This window comes from Azolla caroliniana, unplaced genomic scaffold (genome assembly GCF_043228905.1).
Source record: "Azolla caroliniana isolate FFs.n. ecotype wild unplaced genomic scaffold, voAzoCaro1.0.p SCAF_9, whole genome shotgun sequence".
Classification (NCBI taxonomy): domain Eukaryota; kingdom Viridiplantae; phylum Streptophyta; class Polypodiopsida; order Salviniales; family Salviniaceae; genus Azolla; species Azolla caroliniana.
Window position 1 is genome coordinate 2,150,762 of NW_028230444.1, and position 20,823 is coordinate 2,171,584.

The 20,823-nt window shown below is 35.0% G+C and overlaps 1 protein-coding gene across 2 annotated transcripts; it reads left to right on the plus strand.

Moving 5' to 3' along the window:
- The first annotated feature begins 4,763 nt into the window (after window positions 1-4,763).
- On the plus strand, window positions 4,764-17,277 carry LOC147859814 (calmodulin-binding transcription activator). Of its 2 annotated transcripts, none has more exons than XM_087324179.1 (11): window positions 4,764-4,971; window positions 5,421-5,546; window positions 6,340-6,455; window positions 7,053-7,144; window positions 7,229-7,274; window positions 7,365-7,718; window positions 12,276-12,644; window positions 12,989-13,698; window positions 14,601-15,189; window positions 16,320-16,604; window positions 16,864-17,277. In XM_087324179.1, the coding sequence occupies exons 1-11, from the start codon at window positions 4,938-4,940 to the stop codon at window positions 16,897-16,899; spliced, it is 2,757 nt and encodes a 918-aa protein (XP_087180305.1). In that variant the 5' UTR covers window positions 4,764-4,937; the 3' UTR covers window positions 16,900-17,277. The 2 variants fall into 2 exon arrangements, with proteins under 2 accessions (XP_087180305.1, XP_087180306.1); XM_087324180.1 differs by having other exon boundaries at window positions 5,427-5,546.
- The last annotated feature ends 3,546 nt before the right edge of the window (window positions 17,278-20,823 follow it).

Genomic DNA, 20,823 nt, shown 5'->3' on the forward strand with positions numbered 1-20,823 from the left:
GTCATTGGTTCGAATCTGCCACTTCCACATATCTGCGTTTCGCCAATGAACCTATTTATGTACACCAAACCAACGTAAATAGGTTCATTCGTTCGAATCATCACTTCCACGTATCCGTGTATCGCCATCTTGTGTGTGTAGAATTGAATTAACAATTGCATGATCTCCAGAAGATCAAATCAACATAAATAGGTCATTGGTTCAAATTGTAACTTCCACGTATCTTAGTTCCGCTATCTTGTGTGTGTGGAATTGACTTAACAACTATGTGATCTCCTTACATCAAATCAACATAAATAGGTCATTGGTTCAAGTCATCACGTCCACTTAACTTTATTTTTGCCATCTTGTGTGTGTGGAATTGAATTCACAACCACATAACCATCTTAACTATCAACCCCATCCACTCACTCTCTTTCTCTCCTACTTTGCTTAAGACTCTACATTGTAGCATCAAAGTCGTACAATTGAAAGGACCCAATACTAGTTTCATTTGGCTTGCTTGCTCATTACTAATTGCATATTTTTCGTTGTATCGACAAAGTCATATAATATAATTAAGTGAACCTAAGCTCGATCATGGGCTTCGTCTCGACCCACAAATTGTATATGATCTCTTGTGAACATTAATAATATATGGACCTGCTTATTTCTCTCTACTCAGTGTTTTTTGCATCATTTTGGCTTTTTGAATATGCAATTGTATCATTTCATCTCTTTGTCTGTCTCTCAAAGTAGTCTGTAAATTAGAAATAGCTAATATGTGATGGTGATGAAAGCATTGGAAGTTGCTAAGAGATTATTTAATATAAAGGTAACACCTTTGAAGACAACATGCTCAAAAAACTCAATTGTAATAACTATCTAATCCATGTTTATTTCAACCTACGTACTCCTGGTTATACTCCATGGAGACAATAAAACAATCCCCCATTTATTATATTCTGATTGTACCATTCAAGTATTGTAGTTCTTTCAAATTTATCCCAAGTGGGAAGCATATAAATCATGTTACCACTTTTGATCTCACTCCACTTAGAGCCTCATAGTTCTCTGATTCTCCATTATATGTTTGTGAAGTACATAAATACGATACCTAGACACAACATTAACTTTTGATTGGTGGAGTCAAAGACAATACTATACCTAGAGGCTAGAACTATAATTTTGTTGTAGGTCCCTTGTCTACAAATGTGTGCCATTGCCATTGATGATCAAACTAGTCATTTCTTAGGATTGTAGTGTATATAAGTGAAATATGTCATGAGTCATGACCCTTAGAAACAATAAATACCTTATGCTTTTGTCTCACTATCTCAGAAGGACCAATAAAAGAAAGGGAAAAGTACCAGGATACCCCTGGAAGTTTGTCTATTTACCAGAATGCCCCTGGAAGTTCCAAATTTACCAAACTACCCCTATGTCCAAAAAATTACACTTTATAAAGTAATTATACACTCAAAAATTTGGTAAATATGGCTAGTTCGGGTCCATTTCTTCCATCATTGGTAAATAGGGCTTGTAGATTTGAGTGTATAATTACTTTATAAAGTGTAATTATTTGGACATAGGGGTAGTTTGGTAAATTTGGAACTTCCAGGGGCATTCTGGTAAATAGACGAACTTCTAGGGGTATCCTGATACTTTTCCCTAAAAGAAAAGGCACCAAAGTACAGACCCTACAAATAGTTTTCTCGCAATAAAGAGTTTGTTCCCTTATTAAATTCCATGGGTTTTCACGGATATGATGTTAGAGGAATACCTTGTGTCAATACAATATCGTGCTCGACGAATGAAGATATGAAGCAGTGGCTTGTTCCTTAAGACATTGGGCCACACAATAATTTTATTGGACTTATGCACTATTAAATAGAATCATTGTTTTTATTGTAACAAAAGACTACAAAGAGAGAGATGAATAGAACATGTAAACTCTTTAAGCTATGTCTAGCTTAATATATAAACATGTTGTTTGGAGAGAGATTGAAAGGGGGGATGTAACTTTGAAGAGTTTCATGAAAATCGAGGGGAACTTTTATTTAGAGTAAAACTGTTTAATCACTTTGATTCTATTTTTAAATGTACTAACTTTTAGGCGCAACAAAATCTCAACATAGTGTACACACGATGACTACTATAGTTATTCTACAAAAAATAGCATATAGCTCAAAGGTGGGCACCTTCCATCACCATAGAATCTCTATTTTTTTTAATTTCATGGTTGGAATTATATATAAAATGGAAGAACTTCAATGTAAATGCAAAAATGTTCGCTTATAATCTTACATATCCTAGGATTTTCTCATAATCTCTTATTACCTCATCCAAGCAAGGGTAACTAAGTCAAAAATAATATAATTTTGCCATTGTAAAATTATCACTATTGATCATGAGTTGTTACTTATAGTAACATTCATTGAACAATGTCTTGTTGAATTTCTCGTCTCTCATATCAACTTCATAGCATACAAGAATGTGAATGAATGATGTGATTAAAAAATATGATGCCCGATCGTGCATAATTTCTAAAGACATAAAATATCTATACCACTTCTCATGATTGGGGGTCACTTTGTATGGTCTTTTCCCATAAAATATTTTAGCGTTTGAAACATGACATGTTAGGGTAAAAGCTCAATCATAAAAACTCGTAGTTAAAAACTTGTAATTATTGTTCAACCGGCACATTTCCTAATTGTTGCTAATTATACCTCATAATGCCACATATATACATACTTGTTAAGGTATAATTATGTGCTTTCTTAGCGTTTTCACATGATTCGGACCTCAAATTGAAAGGAGCACAAGCTTGTATGCATGTATATGTATTGTATAAATCTGAAAATGGTACAATAATCTGAATATGTTATTGATATTTTTTTTAGAAAGGTAAAACAATATGCAAACTTATTTTCAAAGTTACTACATATCTAGTCATCACTATAGAATATCATTTGTATTTGTTTATCATTATATAAATATTTTGTGGTGGTTTGCTTTCATGCTTAGGTAAAAATAGATCATCATATTGATTAACGGTTGCTCTATGATAAATACAAATCGAGTTATTTATGAGTTTAGAAAAATTATAAGCATATTCCACACCAATTACACAAAAAAAATCCCATACCATTTGCATTAATCACATGAAAATCTCATTGAAGTAATAAATGCTATATTAATTGCCTTCCATTTTAAAAGGGAAAAGGTAATTAAAGATTAACCATCTCATTTTAGACTCTTTATGAAGCTAAATAACTTTGCTGTTTTTTATTCCGCAATCTCTAATTATGACGTGAACGATAATTGAAAGTTGTGTTGAATTGTTCCACTTGTTTTAAAACTAGATCTAAAAATGTTGCATTTGATAGCTCATATTAGCATCCTCCCACAAGATTGTGATTGAAAATGATTGTACACACACTCGAGGGAAAAAGAAAAGAAAAAGAAAAAACGAGGAAATTTACAGAAACACGCCTTCCCAGTTTCCACGTAATTCCAAAATGTAACTCCCATAATACCATTCCATCTCTCTAGTTCACAACACTTATACAATCCTTATCAATCTCCAACTCTTGCTTTACCTTTTCAGTGCATTTTTTATGTAATTTAGATGATAATTTTATTAGCTCCTTGTTGAGAGGACAGTAAAGTGGCATGTGAGATCCAAAAGAGTGTGGTAAGGGAGTCTTGTTTTGTTGCTACAAAGTGTAAACCAATCAATGCTAATGCAATTTTCATAAGGTCACTTCAACGCTCGATCAAATTATGTAAATAAATATATATGTATGAATGCTTAATAAGTTGGAATAGGCAAGGGGGGGGGGAGTACAGAAAAAGGAAAATTTACACTCTACCTCCACCCATATACGAACACTTAGCTAGTGGTCTTCAAGGGACAATATAGGCTAAATTATTATTGTAAAAGACTGGCTGACGCGATAATAATCTATCATGTTGTTCTTTGGTTCGAAAAATGACCTCAGAAAACCAGTGTGGACATTTAAACACAACTTCCACACTATTCCCACCTACCATTGCATTAAGGCATTGCACCTGCCACCACCCAATTTACCAAAGGATTTTCCCCTGTAAAAGAAGCAAATACTGTTTCTCTCATGAAACATGGAAAACGCCTTAAAAATTTCCCTACGTGGCATCTCCATCTGTACATTCTCATCCTCTTCTACATTCACCATCATATATGTATTGTCCAATAAAATTTCATGAAGTGCTTCATTAGCAACCACATGCATTATTACTTCCTAGTATTGATAAGTCCTCTCCTCCTCACCATCTCCAATAACATATGCGTACGATGGTTTTGACATCATATCTATATCCATCTCATGCGTATTATTAATGCCAATCTTTTCCTTCCTCAAAATAACATCATCTTGTTTTAGAACTAGACATAGCTTTATGAAAGAGAGAGAGAGAGAGAGTATAGAATGACTAAGCAAGGTATTTGAAAAGATTGGGGGGGGGGGGGGGTCATCTTAATAGAAATTTCAAGACAAAATGGCCACTTTAGTTGAAGTTTCGTGCTAGAAAATAATCAAACAAACAAAAGAAAACAACCATATATCAATTAAAATAAATAAATAAATAAATAAATAAATAAAAGCAAATAAATAAATAAATAAATAAATAAATAAATAAATAAATAAATAAAAGCAAATAATGTAAATATATGTATAGGCTACATACATATTGCTTTCCATGGAGGATTAAAAGAAGGTAAAAAGGAAGGAAAAAAGAGAAAAGAGAGCAGGAGGAGAAAAGAGAAGGAAAGAAAGAACAGAGTCCAATGACTGCTTTTAAGCCTGCCTGTATATTTATATATTTGTGTGTGCGCTCGCTGCTATTTCCAAAGACTTTTCATCCAAACCTAGCTCTCAGTCTTCCTGCTCCAATTCATCTGCATCTTCCTCTCAATGAATTGCCTCAGAGATTCTTCTTCTTCTACAGGTAATGTTATGCCTCGTACATGAGCACATGAATGAATTGAGAGTGAGAGAGTGAGAGAGTGAGAGAGCGAGAGAGCGAGAGAGAGAATGAGAATTAAGGTTTTTACCGCTGTTCATTTTAGCGATATCGAAAGGGGTTAGACATTGAAAAAGTTTAGAACTTGGAATTGTAAAAAATGACATATCAATTTTTTTCTGTGTAAGGTTAAGCTGTTCTCTTTCTCTCTCCCACTCCCTCTCTCCCTTTTCTCCGTAATTCAAAAACTTGAATGAATTTCTCATAGACACTGTAATAAATTACAGTGAATTTTGTGATTATATCCCTGCCTTCTCTGTAATACCGTGCTTGTCGTGTTTACAGATGTTTTTTTGTATTATATTATATTATTATCTATTTATTTTTAGATTTATTGGGTTTCTCACAGTGTTTGAAATAATAACATAATTCAGGTGTAGATTTTCAGAAAATCTGGCAAGCCGCACGAACACGTTGGCTACGGCCAATTGAGATTTATGATATTCTAATGAACAGTGATGCATTCCCAATTAATAAAGAACCATTGAACCTGCCCCCAAGTAAGTTTTTTCATTTCCAAGTTATGGCTTAATATGTAAATTCAGAGCCCATCGATGAAATTCTCCATTTTCTAGTTCCGATTTGACTATGTGCAATGCACAAACTCTAGCCTAATATGTCAATTTGGTGATAGTTTTAGGATAAATTCGGAACTCTTTGAAGAAAAATTTCCTATTGTAGGCCTGTTTGGTTTTGTTAAATGCCCAGATTCTAACCAAGTATATAATTTGTCAATGAAGTGCTAGTTTTCATAGACCATTTTGGACTTCCTGAATGAAAATCTCATTTTTTTGTCTCTTTGGCTTTTTGAATGTCTAAATTCTGGTTTTTATGCGAATTGTCATTTCAATGATAGTCTTAAGGGCCACACAGAGCTTATTGATGAAAATATCCCTTTTTTGATGCCTGTTGGTATTGTAAATGCTCTAATCTAAATTTGCATTTAATTTTCAGAGTCTGTTCAGGATTAGAAGCTTGTAAGTTTGTTTATTATGTTGATTCTCAGAATTCTAGCCAAATGTGTAAATTCTTGTTTGAATGATCGTTTTCAGACGCCATTCAGAGCTTTTTGATGAACATATCCCTTTTCCAGATCTTTAAAATTTAATTGAACGATAATTTCCAGAGACATTTCAAGCTCATTGAGGAAATTCTCCGTTGTTTAGGTATCTCTGGTTATGTTGAGCGCCCAAAGTGTCAATTTTATGACAGTAATATATATCTCCCCATTTTAGAGTTCACTTTAGGTACGTTGAATACTAGTTCCTAAGAATTTTCACATTGACTTTGAAGGTGGCACATTGGTGCTTTTCAATCGGAAGTTGTTGCGTAACTTTCGGAGAGATGGCCATCCATGGCGTAAGAAGAAGGACAACAGAACTGTGAAAGAGGCTCATGAACATCTGAAGGTGATGTTTTAAAGGTGTCTGTAGGCATTTGATAATATGTGTGGGTGAGGTTAAATATACATCACACTCCAACGCCAAAGATTAGCTTGAAAATGTTTATGAAAAGAGATGCATAGCACAATCTCCCATTAACTAGTGATTAGGTGGTCTGTTTCTTTTATACAATAAGACATGTGAAAATATAACAAAAACACCGCAAAAGAAGTGTTCTGCTCACATGTGAACCGGCTTTTTTATTTATTTTGTGATTTCCCGTTATTACTGATGGGAAACCATGAAACCCACAAAGAATGATTACAAAGAAATGACGAACATGTTCACCATATATGTTTTAAGAATAGAGTTGGTGTTTTCTGAGATATAGCAATCATGCGAAAATTTACTTAGTGAAAACACGAATATCTGATACTGATTGGAAATAGGGTAGAATCAACTTGGGCAAGTCATACATTCTATTGTTGGAGTCATTTATGATTCATATCATGAATGAATACAGAGAAATAGAGAGTCAAAACCTTTAGTGCGAGGCAATTTCTTTTGACATGTAGGTTTTTTTTTCCAACGATTAATGAAATGACTCCCATCGAAATTGATCAGGTTGGCAGTGAGGAAAAGATTCATGTTTACTATGCTCATGGTGAGGAAGGTCTATCAAACTTACAACGTAGGGCCTATTGGCTACTTGACAAGTTAGTGTGACGCTCTTCAGCATGCTTTTTTTATTATGGTTCTGTAAGGCAATACAAATCTGATGAGAAGTTTGGTCTTTGTAGGACACTTGAACATATTGTTCTCGTCCATTACTTGGAAGTTAAAGAGGTATATGTTCTGAAAGTTTTTAACTTACACACACATATCTGAATGTTTACTTGAAGTACTCATTGTCTGCCAGGTGATTCTTGTGTGTAGGGTTTGAAGAACAACACTCAACCTAATTTTCTACCAAATATACAAAATGAATTACAAATACCACACTATCCTTCATCGAGTCCTCTCACTACAGATTTCAATTCTTCTCTGAGTTCTGCAACCCCAGATAGAAGAGCGCCATTGGATTTTAGTGATTTCAATTCATATGAAAATGATGACTTTGATGATAAATTTTTCTTCGATGATTTCCAATCTACTGAAAAGATTGTTCCAGAACAAGAAGAATGGCATTCAGGAGGTTTGGCAACCGATAATAAAATACAGTTGAATGATGATAGGTTATTCATCTCACAACAAGTATCCTCGCAATTTCAAGATCCTGTTGAAATTCAGGTATTTTAAAGTCTTGATCTGCCCTCAAAAAAGGAATTGCCTTATATAAAACAATACACAGGTTATTCAAAGCTTATATTATTTGAATCTTACAAATAAATTATATCTCATTCTAACATTAAAGTTTGCAGTATATGTTATGGTTCATGGGCATTCATGCCATTGAGGACAACATTTATATTAACATCATCCAAAGGCAAATGCTTGTTGATTTCAGGCACAAAATGGATAAATCGAATGTCCATTAGATTCTAGCTCTTTAAAAGGGAACTAAACAAAAATGCAAAATCATTTGTAAATTCATGGGGAATCAGCTGGTCAGTCTGCAAAATTCCTTGGTGATTGCTACACCTCCTCAATAAAGTGGCTCTTTATCTTCATGCCTTTCATTGACCAATGCCTTCTTCCTGATCTTTAACGGGAGCGACGTCATCTGCCATTGAAACCAATGTTTTTCAATGACTTTGTTTGTTTCATGACCTCAATCTTATCTTTCACATCTATGTAATGCATGATGACATTTGATTTCGATAAAAGTTGGTTCATCTATGCGTTTGGAGTAGGAATGAGCTCCTGTGATGTCTGATGCCAATAAAGAGGAGTTACTGAAAATGTTTAACTAAGGGGCTTGCAGAGAATATGCCACAACATCCTCCATGTGTCAGGGACATTCAGTGTTGTTCCACAGTTAGGTGGAGTGGTGGCAGAGAATGTTGATGCTACTGTGATGTTGTTGTGCTACTGATATGAGTTCTGAGAACGAGTGACAACAATCAGCTGTGAAAATAGTCTAGAACAGCTCATAAGCAGCATTTCTGAGGTGACTAGCCTTGCAATCCTCTTCCTGATATGATAATCATTCCTATTCTGCCTGTCTACCTTTTTCTCTATATTTGTCCTTTCCATGACCTTACACCTCCAAAACTGTGCAAACATGGTATCAGAGAGCATCAAGCTAGCTCTGTGGGGATAGAAGAAAGTGATAATGTAATAGAGTGGAGACAAAAAGTCATGTCATCCGGAAATGAAAGTAGGATAGATCAATATCATGCTAAGGAATGCCAAGAGGACTAGCTGACCAATTATCTTCGTGTGTGTGTCAATGGAAGAGGTGAAATGGTGATACTTTGTGTACTTCGGTAATGAGCAGTTCTTATATATATTAAATAAGGGGGGAAACCGGTATAGAGGTGCACTGCCACTATTTAACATTTTATTGGAGATTATCTTTAGCAAATCTCATGGAATAATGAAGAATGCCAGTGGACAGGTAATTGGAAAGGAAAGGAAAACTTCTGAACTTTTTGGTACTGCTAGCAAAATCAGGTGGGTTGGGTCAATCTAAGACATCTGGATTTGGGTCTTGTGCTATCTACTTGTGAAATTGATCAGATGACTATTAAGGCAGAAAATTGGCTCATCTGGTTGGAACTAAGTCAGTGGAGGCCATGCCATATATCTAAATAGTGGCATTTCAGGATGTCTCAATTTTGTACAAATGGGTACACATTTCTTGATATGAGAATGGAGAAATTCTCTTTCTCCAATTTCTCACATGGAGAGGCACATGTACCTTGAGAGAGCACCAAGCATGACAGCTTGAGACTTGGGTGCACAGGCTACAAATATCGTTGACTGCCTTTTTGGATTGGCCTGAGTAAATATATCACGTTGAAACCAACAACCTCCAACTACGATGCACACTTTTCTTCTTTTATACTCTCTTTATGTGTTTAAGCACAACTTGGAGCATCAATTTCTTGACCAGTCGGGTTTTGCTGATTATGCCCACCACCTCAGACACATTTCCTTTTTATCTTTTCACTTGGTTTTTAGTTTTGATTCATATCTTGGGATTGTAACTTTCATTTATTGATGTCAAGAACAGACACATTGTACATCGACTTTGTTTGAGAGGCAAACTTTTTCATTTGAGTGACTTTTTGTGTCCAGTTGATGTCTGTTTGTATGAGATGCCCTTGTGCTATCCTTATGTTAGCTTGATGCTTTCTTAATGAGCTGAGTCAATTCAATACCTTTTTCCAATCTGTCCAATACCTCTCCATAGAAGTTCACCCTTTCCGACAATTGATGCTGATGTACTTTCTTTTCTGTAACCTTGTTGGTAGGGTATCCCACTAATGGGTGCTTGTTTGAGAATGTGTAAAGAACTAGAGGATACAGTATGCAGCGGAATAGATTAAGAAAGATGCATGTGTGTGTTGGAGAGAGAGAAAGAAAGAAAGAAATATTAACGTCTTTTAAAAGGCCAAAATGGCCTATAAGACCAAACAAGAGATTACATCTTAAGTATTGTCTCGTCTTTGAGAACAACAAATCAAAATAGAATAAGTATTACTCAGTAAATATAAAAGTAAATAAAATAAAAATAGACGAGGGAATCTGGTTTTTGGCTCATGTGAGATTCTCAAGTTATATTGTAACTTTTGTCTTCGAAAGATCTTTAGCATAGGTCGATCCAGAATGAAGAGGTCTCCAAAGTGAGGGAAGCACCTACGATGGTGGGAGATAATGCCTGTATCTGTCGATGACAAGGGTTTATATATGACATATATAGCAGTACACATTGAAGTTGGATCAATCTAGGATTTATTTATTTTTTGAATTTTTATCGTCAATAAAGAGGCCAATTTTGATCTATGGGACCAGAGTATACATGTGTTCTCGATATGTGTCTCCTTCCTAAGAAGGGGTATTCATACATTGAAGCACAAAGCCTCTATGTGTGAATAAAGCATACATATATGAGCTCAACCTTCTTGGTGGTGTCTTAAGTATGGCACTTAAGTTATCACTCCCTCTTAGTATGTTAGCATATCTTGAACGAATTGCACTATATCCTAAATGGTATAAAGGCATTCCCATTGACATGTGCTCACATGTTTACCATCCTCGGGTGGAGGAAGTGTGGTTGATTACGCATTAATGTTGGCATGAGATCTATAATTGGTGAATGTGTTTAAAGTTGGTTCTCTATCTCTGAACTCAGACCACAAGCCATTGTACTTAGAGCTTGCAATTCCACATTTCACCAATAGATGCCATGGAGTGAGAAGAAAAGAGATGTATCATCCGACCTTGCTACGAAAAAGCTAAGATGTATGCAAATGAAGTGGAGGACCATTTGTTAAATTTTTCTCTAATCAATGATGTTAAAGAAAATTGACAACATTTGAAGGATATCATACTCAAGGTTGGATATCAATACTTTAAGAGGCAGATGGGTGGGCATAAGATGTGTAGTTTTCCATGTAATTCCTGGTTCGACGATGAATCTAAGATGTATCTCAAATGGTTTAAGTCCATAGAAGGGGAAAATGAAAAGATTGTTGCATGACACCTATATAAGAAAGTAGTGAGGAGAAAGAAAAGAAGATATTTCCAATCCAAGAGATGAAAAAGAAAAACTTGTTTAAGCTCAAACCAAAATTAGCATGGGGACAACTCAAGGGTAAGAAAGAAGATGTGAAAGGTCACTTTACAAATGAAGAGATGTTAGACTATGTACAAAGGCTATATATGCATGAAGGTGTGGCTCCTATGGTTGAGAAAATTGAAACACCATGCACTACATGTATCGATATTGATGATGTCAATAAGGGAATAAAGAAGATGGCGAGTGGGAAAGCAACAGATGCAACCTACGTCTCAAGTGAACTTTTAAAATGGACAATGCCACATACTCGTCATTGGATAATGACAATTATAGAGCAAGGTATAAAACAAGGATTTCCAAATGATAGGCTTATGAATTGGATTAAATCAATATTTAAAGCCGGAGATAAGAATCAAGTATCAAATTATCGTACAATAATGGTGAACTCAACTATTGCTAAATTATATAGCACTATTATGGAGCAAAAGATAAGCACATGGGCTGAAAGTACAAGCAAAAGAGCATTTGGACAAGCAGGATTTAGACCAAAACACTCCACTGTGGATCATTTGGTCACATTGAGAGTAATCATGGAAGAGAGTCAACTACAAGGAAAAACACTTTATTGTTGTTTTGTTGATTTCAATCCACTTCATTCAATGCGAAGGAATCTCCCATTCATTATGTCAATGTTGAACTTTAACACACACGTCCCCCAAGGAGGGCACATTCACCTACATGGTGCACAAGCTTGTTATCTTAGCGGCCTTTCAACCTTGACTATGCTGTACCGTCAAACAGAAGCCAAGCTTAGTTTTCCTTCATTCCTCCGCAGCAGATTGAAGGGATGTAGGTCAAGTGCCATTGAAAATTGTTCAAAAAACTTGTCTGCTCTAAGCCCTCTGGTGAAGATATTCATCGTCCGATTAACATCTCCCGGGACAATCTGCTTTTGGATCCAGTGATAAACTTTAGGATGTTTATTTCTCTCTCTTAAAATGAGGGTGGGATATATCAATAGAATTTTATTTCTCTATTTATTCCTATCTGCAACTGCATCTTAAGAACACAATCTTTGTATATTGTTTTTGCGTTTATGTAGAAAAAGAGAAGGCATGTGTATTGCAGACCTTTTGACTAACCTTTCTTATGATTTTCAGGCTTCTCCTCCCCAGAGCAGTTCTTTGTCATCCTCAATCACTACCACAAGTAATATTATGGAGCTACCACAGAATGAAGAACTTAGCTCCCAAGTTTCATGGCAAGGGATTGGTGAAGTTTTTAAGAAACTTGACAGTCTAGAAAGGTGGATGGAGAGAGAGCTTCCTGGTGATACAAATAGTCCTGTGATGGACTCTAACTCTTGCTCTGATATGGATTCTCCAATGCAGGATGAGATTCAAAACAGGGTCAAAGAAAGTGTATCATTGCAGTCACTGGAAAGGCAGACCATGCCTGCTCACTCACAGATTTATTTTGAGATAAAAGACTTTTCTCCAACATGGACCTTTACATCTGAGGAAACAAAGGTATTAACTGGCTCATTTCATGGTTAACATTAGTTAATGCAATGCTATTGTTTTCAACTCTTGTGTTGTGAAACTTGATTCATAAAACCACATTTTAGAGCACAATTTTTAGTGTGCATAATCTCAACCTAAATTATGAAGAAGTTTTGTAATGAACCTAAGATGAAATCCATTACTCAAGGCTTAATGCATAACCTGAAGGCTACAAAGTGAAAGCTTACCACTACATATTTACATGTTATATGATGTATAAAGGCAATTCTTTCACATTGTACTTTAACAGGTAATGTATTTTTTATTGATTGTGGTTATTGATCAAGCATTGAGAATATGAACTTTCTCAGGTCATAATTATAGGAAAATTATGCGGGGATATATGTGAAATCAGCAAGATGCAATGGTATTGTATGTTTGACGATGTTGAGGTTCCAGCAGAAATAGTCCAACCTGGTGTATTCAGATGTATTTCTCCAGAGATATCTAATCCAGGCACAGTTTCTTTCTGTATAATCAATGGGAGTAGACAGGTCTTCAGTGATTCAAAGCATTTTGAGGTTAAAAGTAGACCAGAAAATCAGAAGAAAACACTGAATTTGGAGAGTGACCAAGTCTACACGGATTTAAATCTTCAGTGCAGATTGACACAATTGCTGCTGCAAAACAATGTGCGCACTTGTGAATCCACAGCTCAGAGGTCACACCTTGGTGCTGCATCTAATCCGTCCAGATTATTACAACTCATGGGGTTTCTAAATCAAGAGTGGGTGACCATGGGAAACTTATCGTCTGGGCGTGCTAGAACCATTTCTGAAATTAAGGAGCAGCTTTTGCAAATGTTTTTTGAATGTAAATTGATGGATAATATATGCAATACACCTATGCTTAATGGGAAAAAGTGGTTAGCTTTTGACAAGGAAGGACAGACTGCATTTCACCTAGCAGCAGCACTTGGCTATGAATGGGTCATAGATATTATAGTTGATTCTGAAATAAGTCTTGACTTCAGAGATAAAACAGGATGGACATCTTTACACTGGGCTGCATTCTATGGCAGGTAAATTTATGAACTTTTCCGTTTTATCATAGCAAGGTTTTATATTTCTTCACATCTAATTATTGCACATCTAAAATAATTGTAAGGTTCCCAAATTGGTAAGCAAGTGCTTATTTCATTTGCATTGTATTCAGTTTTATGATCGCTATTGACCATTTGTGGCCCATGTACCTATGCATATTTCTTATAGTAATCCATATATTGCCAACAAAACAAAAAGTTGGTGTCTGACCTTTTACCATAGAGCTGCTTCTTACCGTTTTTAGGTATTACCACAATTATGCATTTCATGTACTGGTGATATATGTCTACTTTATTTGTCCAAATAGGGCTACTACAAGATATTTCACTTTCATAAATTAACAAAATTCAAACTGACACATGAATGAAAATTCAAATTATTTTATCATTGCTAACTAAATTGGGGGAACTTGAGGAAATTCATCATATCGATGAAGTTGAATTAAATTTATCAGAGGCCTTGCCAGCTGCTACATGAAACGTTTCAGGCTTCGGAAACCATGTTGTATGTTGACCATGAAGTAGAGGGAAGCTTTTTGGTTAAACAAGTATTATGACCATTTCAGAACCAGAATATTCAATACTGAAATTGATCCCATTTTTTAGGTCCAGAATGATAATCCTCTACAATTAATAACATCGTGTTTTCGTAAGTCCTTAATTTGTATGTAAATAAAAGAAGGCGTTCTTTATAAGGGTAATGCAATTTGATGATTATGAAATGCTCTAGACGAGTTACACTATCTTCTTATTATCTTACTTTTAATGATATTTTTATTATTTTTAGTCATAATTAAAAAAAAGAGAGGAGTCAGGCCAGCTTCTTATCTTACTCTTTTTTTAGTTTATAGAAAGGAAAGTTTTTTTTTTTGTTAATATAGAGAGCAGATGGTAGCATCATTATTAGCAGCTGGAGCAAAACCAGGAACTGTTTCAGATCCGACGCCAGAAAATCCATCAGGATGCACTCCGGCAGATATAGCTGCTTTGAGAGGTTATGATGGTTTAGCAGGTTACCTTTCAGAGAAAGCTTTACTATGTCACCTCAATACATTGACTCTTGAAGAAAATAATAGTGACAAAAGGTCTGCGGAAGATGAAGGCCAAAGAGTTGTAGAGTATTTGAGAAGGAGTCAAAGCTTAAGAAGAAGCATAAAAACAAAAGAAGATGAGGTTATATTTGAGGAGACTTTATCTGCGGTAGGACAAGCAACCACAACTTCAGCTCGAATTCAAGCCGCTTTCCGGATATATTTCCTTAAAGAGCGTCTTCATGCCATTGAAGAAGCTGATGAGTATGGCTTCTCATTAGCTGAACAGCTTGCAGTTCGGAAGCTGCAGAGAGCTTATCGGAGACACCGGGAACAAAAAAGGAAACAAGATGCAGTATTACAGATTCAGAATCGATTTCGTGGGTGGAAGATCAGGAAAGATTTTGTTAATCTTCGTAAAAATGTTGTCAAAATTCAGGTTTGTCCTTCTCCTGACTTTAATGGAAATGAATTGTGTGTAGTATTAGTGATGATTCATGTGTGTATGGCAATCATTTTCGACGCCCTAGATGAGACACCATTTGTCATTTCCAAACTCTTTTTAAGTCCTGTTGTCCATGTTTTGTCTCTTGTAAATGTTAATTCATTTTTCTTTCTTGATTTCTCTTTTTTCACAATAATGATTCATTTTGGAAAATGGACTATTATAGGGAAGGTTTCCATCTGTTGATTCTCCAAGAATATGACTTAGGTTTATGTTTGATTCAGTATATTGATATATATCTTTCATTATGCCTTGAACTTTGGTGTTTTCAAAACAGCACATTATTTTTAAGGTTTCAGTGCTTTCCACTAAACTAGTTGTACCATGGAAGTGCATGTATATCTGAAACAGGTTCACATTCAGTAAAAAATTTAGATTGAGATTTTTCTTCTAATTATAGAAGAAAAATATATTCTCTTGTGTGAAAAGACAACAGTTGTCCAAGTAACATTTTAAAGTTCATAAACAAAGAAGCATAATATTTCATGACCATAAGCATATAAAAAAGTTTACAAATTTGGGAGTTGTCCTGAATCCCACCATTCAGCTTATGCCTAGAGACATTCAATATATTAAATATATATGGGTGATGCAATCACTCCATTGAAGAAGAAGAGATTAGGAAAAAAAAATGGAAATCTTAGGAGAGATAAGTGATGCTTTTTGCATAACCATCAGCCAATGAAAGTTTGGGACATACTTCCTGCTAATATTGATTAGAAAAAATGCTTATGAAATTCTGGTATACACAGTCAATGATTAAATGCTATGCTTTCTGCTTCCTTGAAATTTTGTCTATGGAACATCAATAACAGGTCAATTGGTATCCTTAGAAGCCTCTTTGACACATCAGAAACACACTAGATTCCTATGCTGTCAACCTTTATTTAGGCTGATTTGTGCAAATAAGTATTGCAGATTGAAAAATCTCAACTAGAAGTACTAGTTTCTGTAGTACTTCTTGATTGGAAATATATATATATATATGTAAATATCCCCAAGCAAGCCTATCAGATATTTCTAATAGCGTACATCACTAACTTCAGGTCATATTTCATTTCCAGGCATTTTTCCGTATGCATCAAGCTCGTAAACAATATCACCGCCTCATATGGTCGGTGGGTGTTCTTGAAAAAGCTGTTTTGCGATGGAGACAGCGGGGTAAAGGTCTTCGGGGATACCAGGTAGAAGCAAACCAGGTTCAAAGCAATGATGATTTTCTCATGATTGGTCGGAAGCAAGCTGAGGATTCAGTAGAGCGAGCTGCGGTTCTGGTACAATCAATGGTGAAGTCAGGCAGTGCAAGAGAGCAGTATAAAAGGATGCAAGAGAATTTCAAGCAGGCCCTGGTATCTCATGGATATACACACACATTCAAACATACAAATGCATATACACATCTAAATATGCATACATTTATATTAGATATATACAATATATACAATAAACAACATACCCACACGTGTGCATACATATTCACTTCATATATGTACTGTATACACAATACATATAGGTGTGTATTTAGTTTTACATTAATTTGCTTCTTATGTGTATATACAATTTGACCCCGTGATGGGTGATCTTTATTGTTCTTTTTGCTTTGTACAGCTTGCTTCTGATTCATCCTCCAAATCCTTGGAATGAATAAATCTACATTTCTGGAGGAACGACCACATGTTTCGTTTGAGCCTTTTAAAATTCTAGTTTAAACTGGAGCCCTTGTTACGATGTTGTATAATTACTCTCCCTGTAAAATTGTCTTTGAAAACCTTCACACCTGGGAGTGGGAGGTTGAGGATTAGTGGTTGTGACCGCCATGGTCTATGCCACCATCCGACATTATTTATTTCGTTGATGGTTTATACTTATTTACATGTCATCTATGAGTCTATTATATTTGCTATTATTGCTTTTGGCTTAGGTGAGGCATTGGTGCCAATTGCTGAAAACAATGGCTATTTGGGCTTGTACAAAAGCTTCATTCCCTATATTCGTTCTAAATGAACTTGCTTGTTAAAACCACCTCGATTCTCTCTCTCTCTCTCTCTCTCTCTCTCTCTCTCTCTCTCTCTCTCTCTCTCTCTCTCTCTAACACATTGTGCCTCGTAATTTTAGTAAAACCATTATAACTGAAAATCATAAACTTGAGGTAAATGTTCTTATATTATTGGCACCTTTACCTTTGTCTAATTGTATATATTTAGATAAGAGAGACAATGGTGGAAGTTATTGACTCACGTTTGGATTTAAAGCAATATCACTTCCCCCTCCCAATGTTCTTCATATATGGCAATGCAACTAAGAGGTGGTGATATTGTTATTGTAGGGTATCTAGTTAACTTGGTAGCCAACAAATGGCCATGTATATATATCATAAGGTTTGCCAAATTAATAAGTACATGCACAATCATTATATGAAACATCAGTGGGATTTGAAGTGTATCCATAATATTCTAGGGAATATTAATTATGGAAGGAAGAGTATTTCCGATATGTGTTTGAGTTGAGAAGGTGATAATGATACCATTCTACAGTAGGGATGCTTTGTTATCAAATTTAAGTATGGTGCAAGGAACAATCAACATTGGGTACATTTGTGATGATAAATACATGGTTGTTTTCATAATTTTTAATAAATTTGGTAGTTATGTTATTATTGGTTGATACACTAGCATGTCTTCAGATACCTAATATCATTTGCAAAGGCAAACAAAGTGCAATTATTAAGGACCCTTAAGATGATAGCTATAAATTTCTTATGTTGGTGAATCCTTCCAATTTATCAAGTTCTTCCAATTGTTGCATCCTCTAAAAAACTTTATCCTATATATTTCATCTTCAAAACTTGATATTGAATTATCTATGGGCAATATCATTAAATATTGTCACAAAAATGAGATTAGAATGACAACTTAAAGGGATGTGAAGGAGATATAATGGTGTCTATTTGATTTACCTTTTGATGGATGAAATTTAATTTTTATTATGTACATTATTGTACACTCAAGAAAATGGAGTATTTTTAGTCTAATAATATTTTGTCTTAATAAAACAAAGACATTTTGAACGAGCTAATGTGATATATTTTCAAGAGTTCCCATTTGTAAATTATCAACTTCCAAAATGTTGCTTGCAAAGCATTTATATTGTAACACGCATGCGCGCACACTCACATGGGTGAAAGCGTGTGAATGAAAACACTATTATAGCTAACATGTAGCAAAAATGACCACGGTTAAGTAGTTTTTTTTAAAGCTAATATTTAGTGAGAAAATCTTAAAGATACATATCATTTGTTATAAATTTATAGGGAAAGAAATATTACCATTTATGGTGCACATTTTAGTCGGTCTTTATTTGAGATCACATTATTATAATCCCTAAAATTGCCAAAATATGCAAATTAAATGTAGCTTTTTGCATAGCTAATTGGTTATGTCAAGGACACAGTTAATTGTTCCCATTCCCATGCTTTCACCGACATGCACACTATACTATAGACATGTGTGTTGATGTATGATCACAATGTAGAAATACACATGTTCGATGAACAAAATAGAGATCCTTGATCCTTTAGGATTATGTCATTGATTGACATAAGAGCTAGAATGGATTAAAATGGATGCATGAATACGTGAGCAAAATTGGGGCACCATTTGAAAGGATTCAAGCCAAATCACATGCACGATCACGAGGGTAATGCCCCATATGTGCAAATGGTTGGATTTTAAATCATAACATGTATGTGAACAATAAATCCCCAAGACAAACCTCCAACCCAGTTTGCCAAACTCACTAATCTTTGGTCATGTATGCTTCGCTCATTGTTTGGGGTAGTCCTTGTAAACTCAACCTAGAACCGCTTAAAAGATATGCATATAAATGCAAGGACAACTCATGAAGGCCCTAAAATTGAAGTGATTGGCCATTTCTAGTTATGGAGGTAGGTTCTCCTCCATATTCCTCATTTGAGCAAATTCCATCACCTTAGTATTAAGATATGTCATTGTCATTAAGGCACATGCACACCGGTATCTCAAGGACCTTGCCCTTTATTGAAACATCAAGCTCATACATAGATTGAGTGGCATGAATAAATAAGGATAAGAAAGAAGAATGTGGCATCATGTGTTTACAAAATAAGGAGAGTTCAAAGCTATGAGTAGTTAAAAGTCCATCATGAAAAAGGTTTAGTAGATGGGCACAAGATTTAGTACAGAAATGTGATATGTGATGATGATGGAGAGAGAAGAAGAATAAGAAGAAGGCCATTGTGGCCTACGTAACCAAAACAATATCCACCTTATAGCTTGTTTACATGTTTGAGAAACGAGATGTTTATAAGAAATGTGTAAGTGGTCCATTTAAATATTACTACTATGTCATAATATGACAAAGACAAGTCAATACGAAAGGACCAATGGAATCCAAGAAAAAGGAGCATTGGCTTCACTATGGCAATATATTGGAAGTATTGTCAATTATAATCATATTGTCATGACTCATGATTATACGGTATACCTATATCTATATAATATATAACATTTGTGGTCACACCAAAACAAAAAGTACTAGCCAACTTGTAATGCACTAATGGGCTATACTAAATGTGTGCATGTATGTTTACATATTTCTCCCAATCATCATGAAATAATCAGGTTAGTTTAGAGTATTGTCAATATATAGCTCATCTCCTCTCATCCTCCATCATTCCACTCTATTAATGGTCCCTCGGGTCCATTGGTTGATTCTATATTTAAACACATGACTATTCTACAATTCCTCTTTGTCAAGGAGATTTATTTCTTGTCCTTGGCTAATTAAAATATGCTTCTCTTCCCTGTAAGTAAATAAAATGAATGAACATCTCATCTTTAAAGCCATGTTATGCATCAAATATTGTACAAACATGTGTTTAATTGTAATTTTGGTGCATGGAATATCCAACGAGTTTTGTTGCTTTGTTTTTATTCTACCATTTACGATTTTATAACATACATGTTAGAGGGAGAGATGGATACAATGAGATACACTTCGCTCAAAAACATACATATATACATAATAACCATAAGAAATATAGAAGAAAAGTAGATATAATCAAACCCCTTGTATATTATTTAGATTGAAACCCCTTATATATTATTTAGAGGTTTTAATAGGTATAACCATGTTGGGATGATTGAGCACATGGCATCACTAGGCAATGGGTCTTGGCCTAAGATTATGTTCAATGTGTATTTTTGCATGGACTTCTTTTATCTAGTTCTTATATTAAGTGTGAATAAACATTAGTACATATGTACAACACGTATTAATTCAATTGATGTCCATATATCCATGACCATAAACCACATTGTGTCCAGTATTGACGCACATAGTCAGTTGACGATGACGTGATACTGTCAAAACTCACTCACTAGCTCATTGTCGGTCATACATGTCGCCACTTTTCAAGTAAGGCTAATCATTGATTCCAACAATCAAAGTGTTAACAACATCTCTCACGTGTTTGAAATGTTTGGAAATGCCATAACCCTATTCAAGCTTACCTTGATAAAGACCATGTGA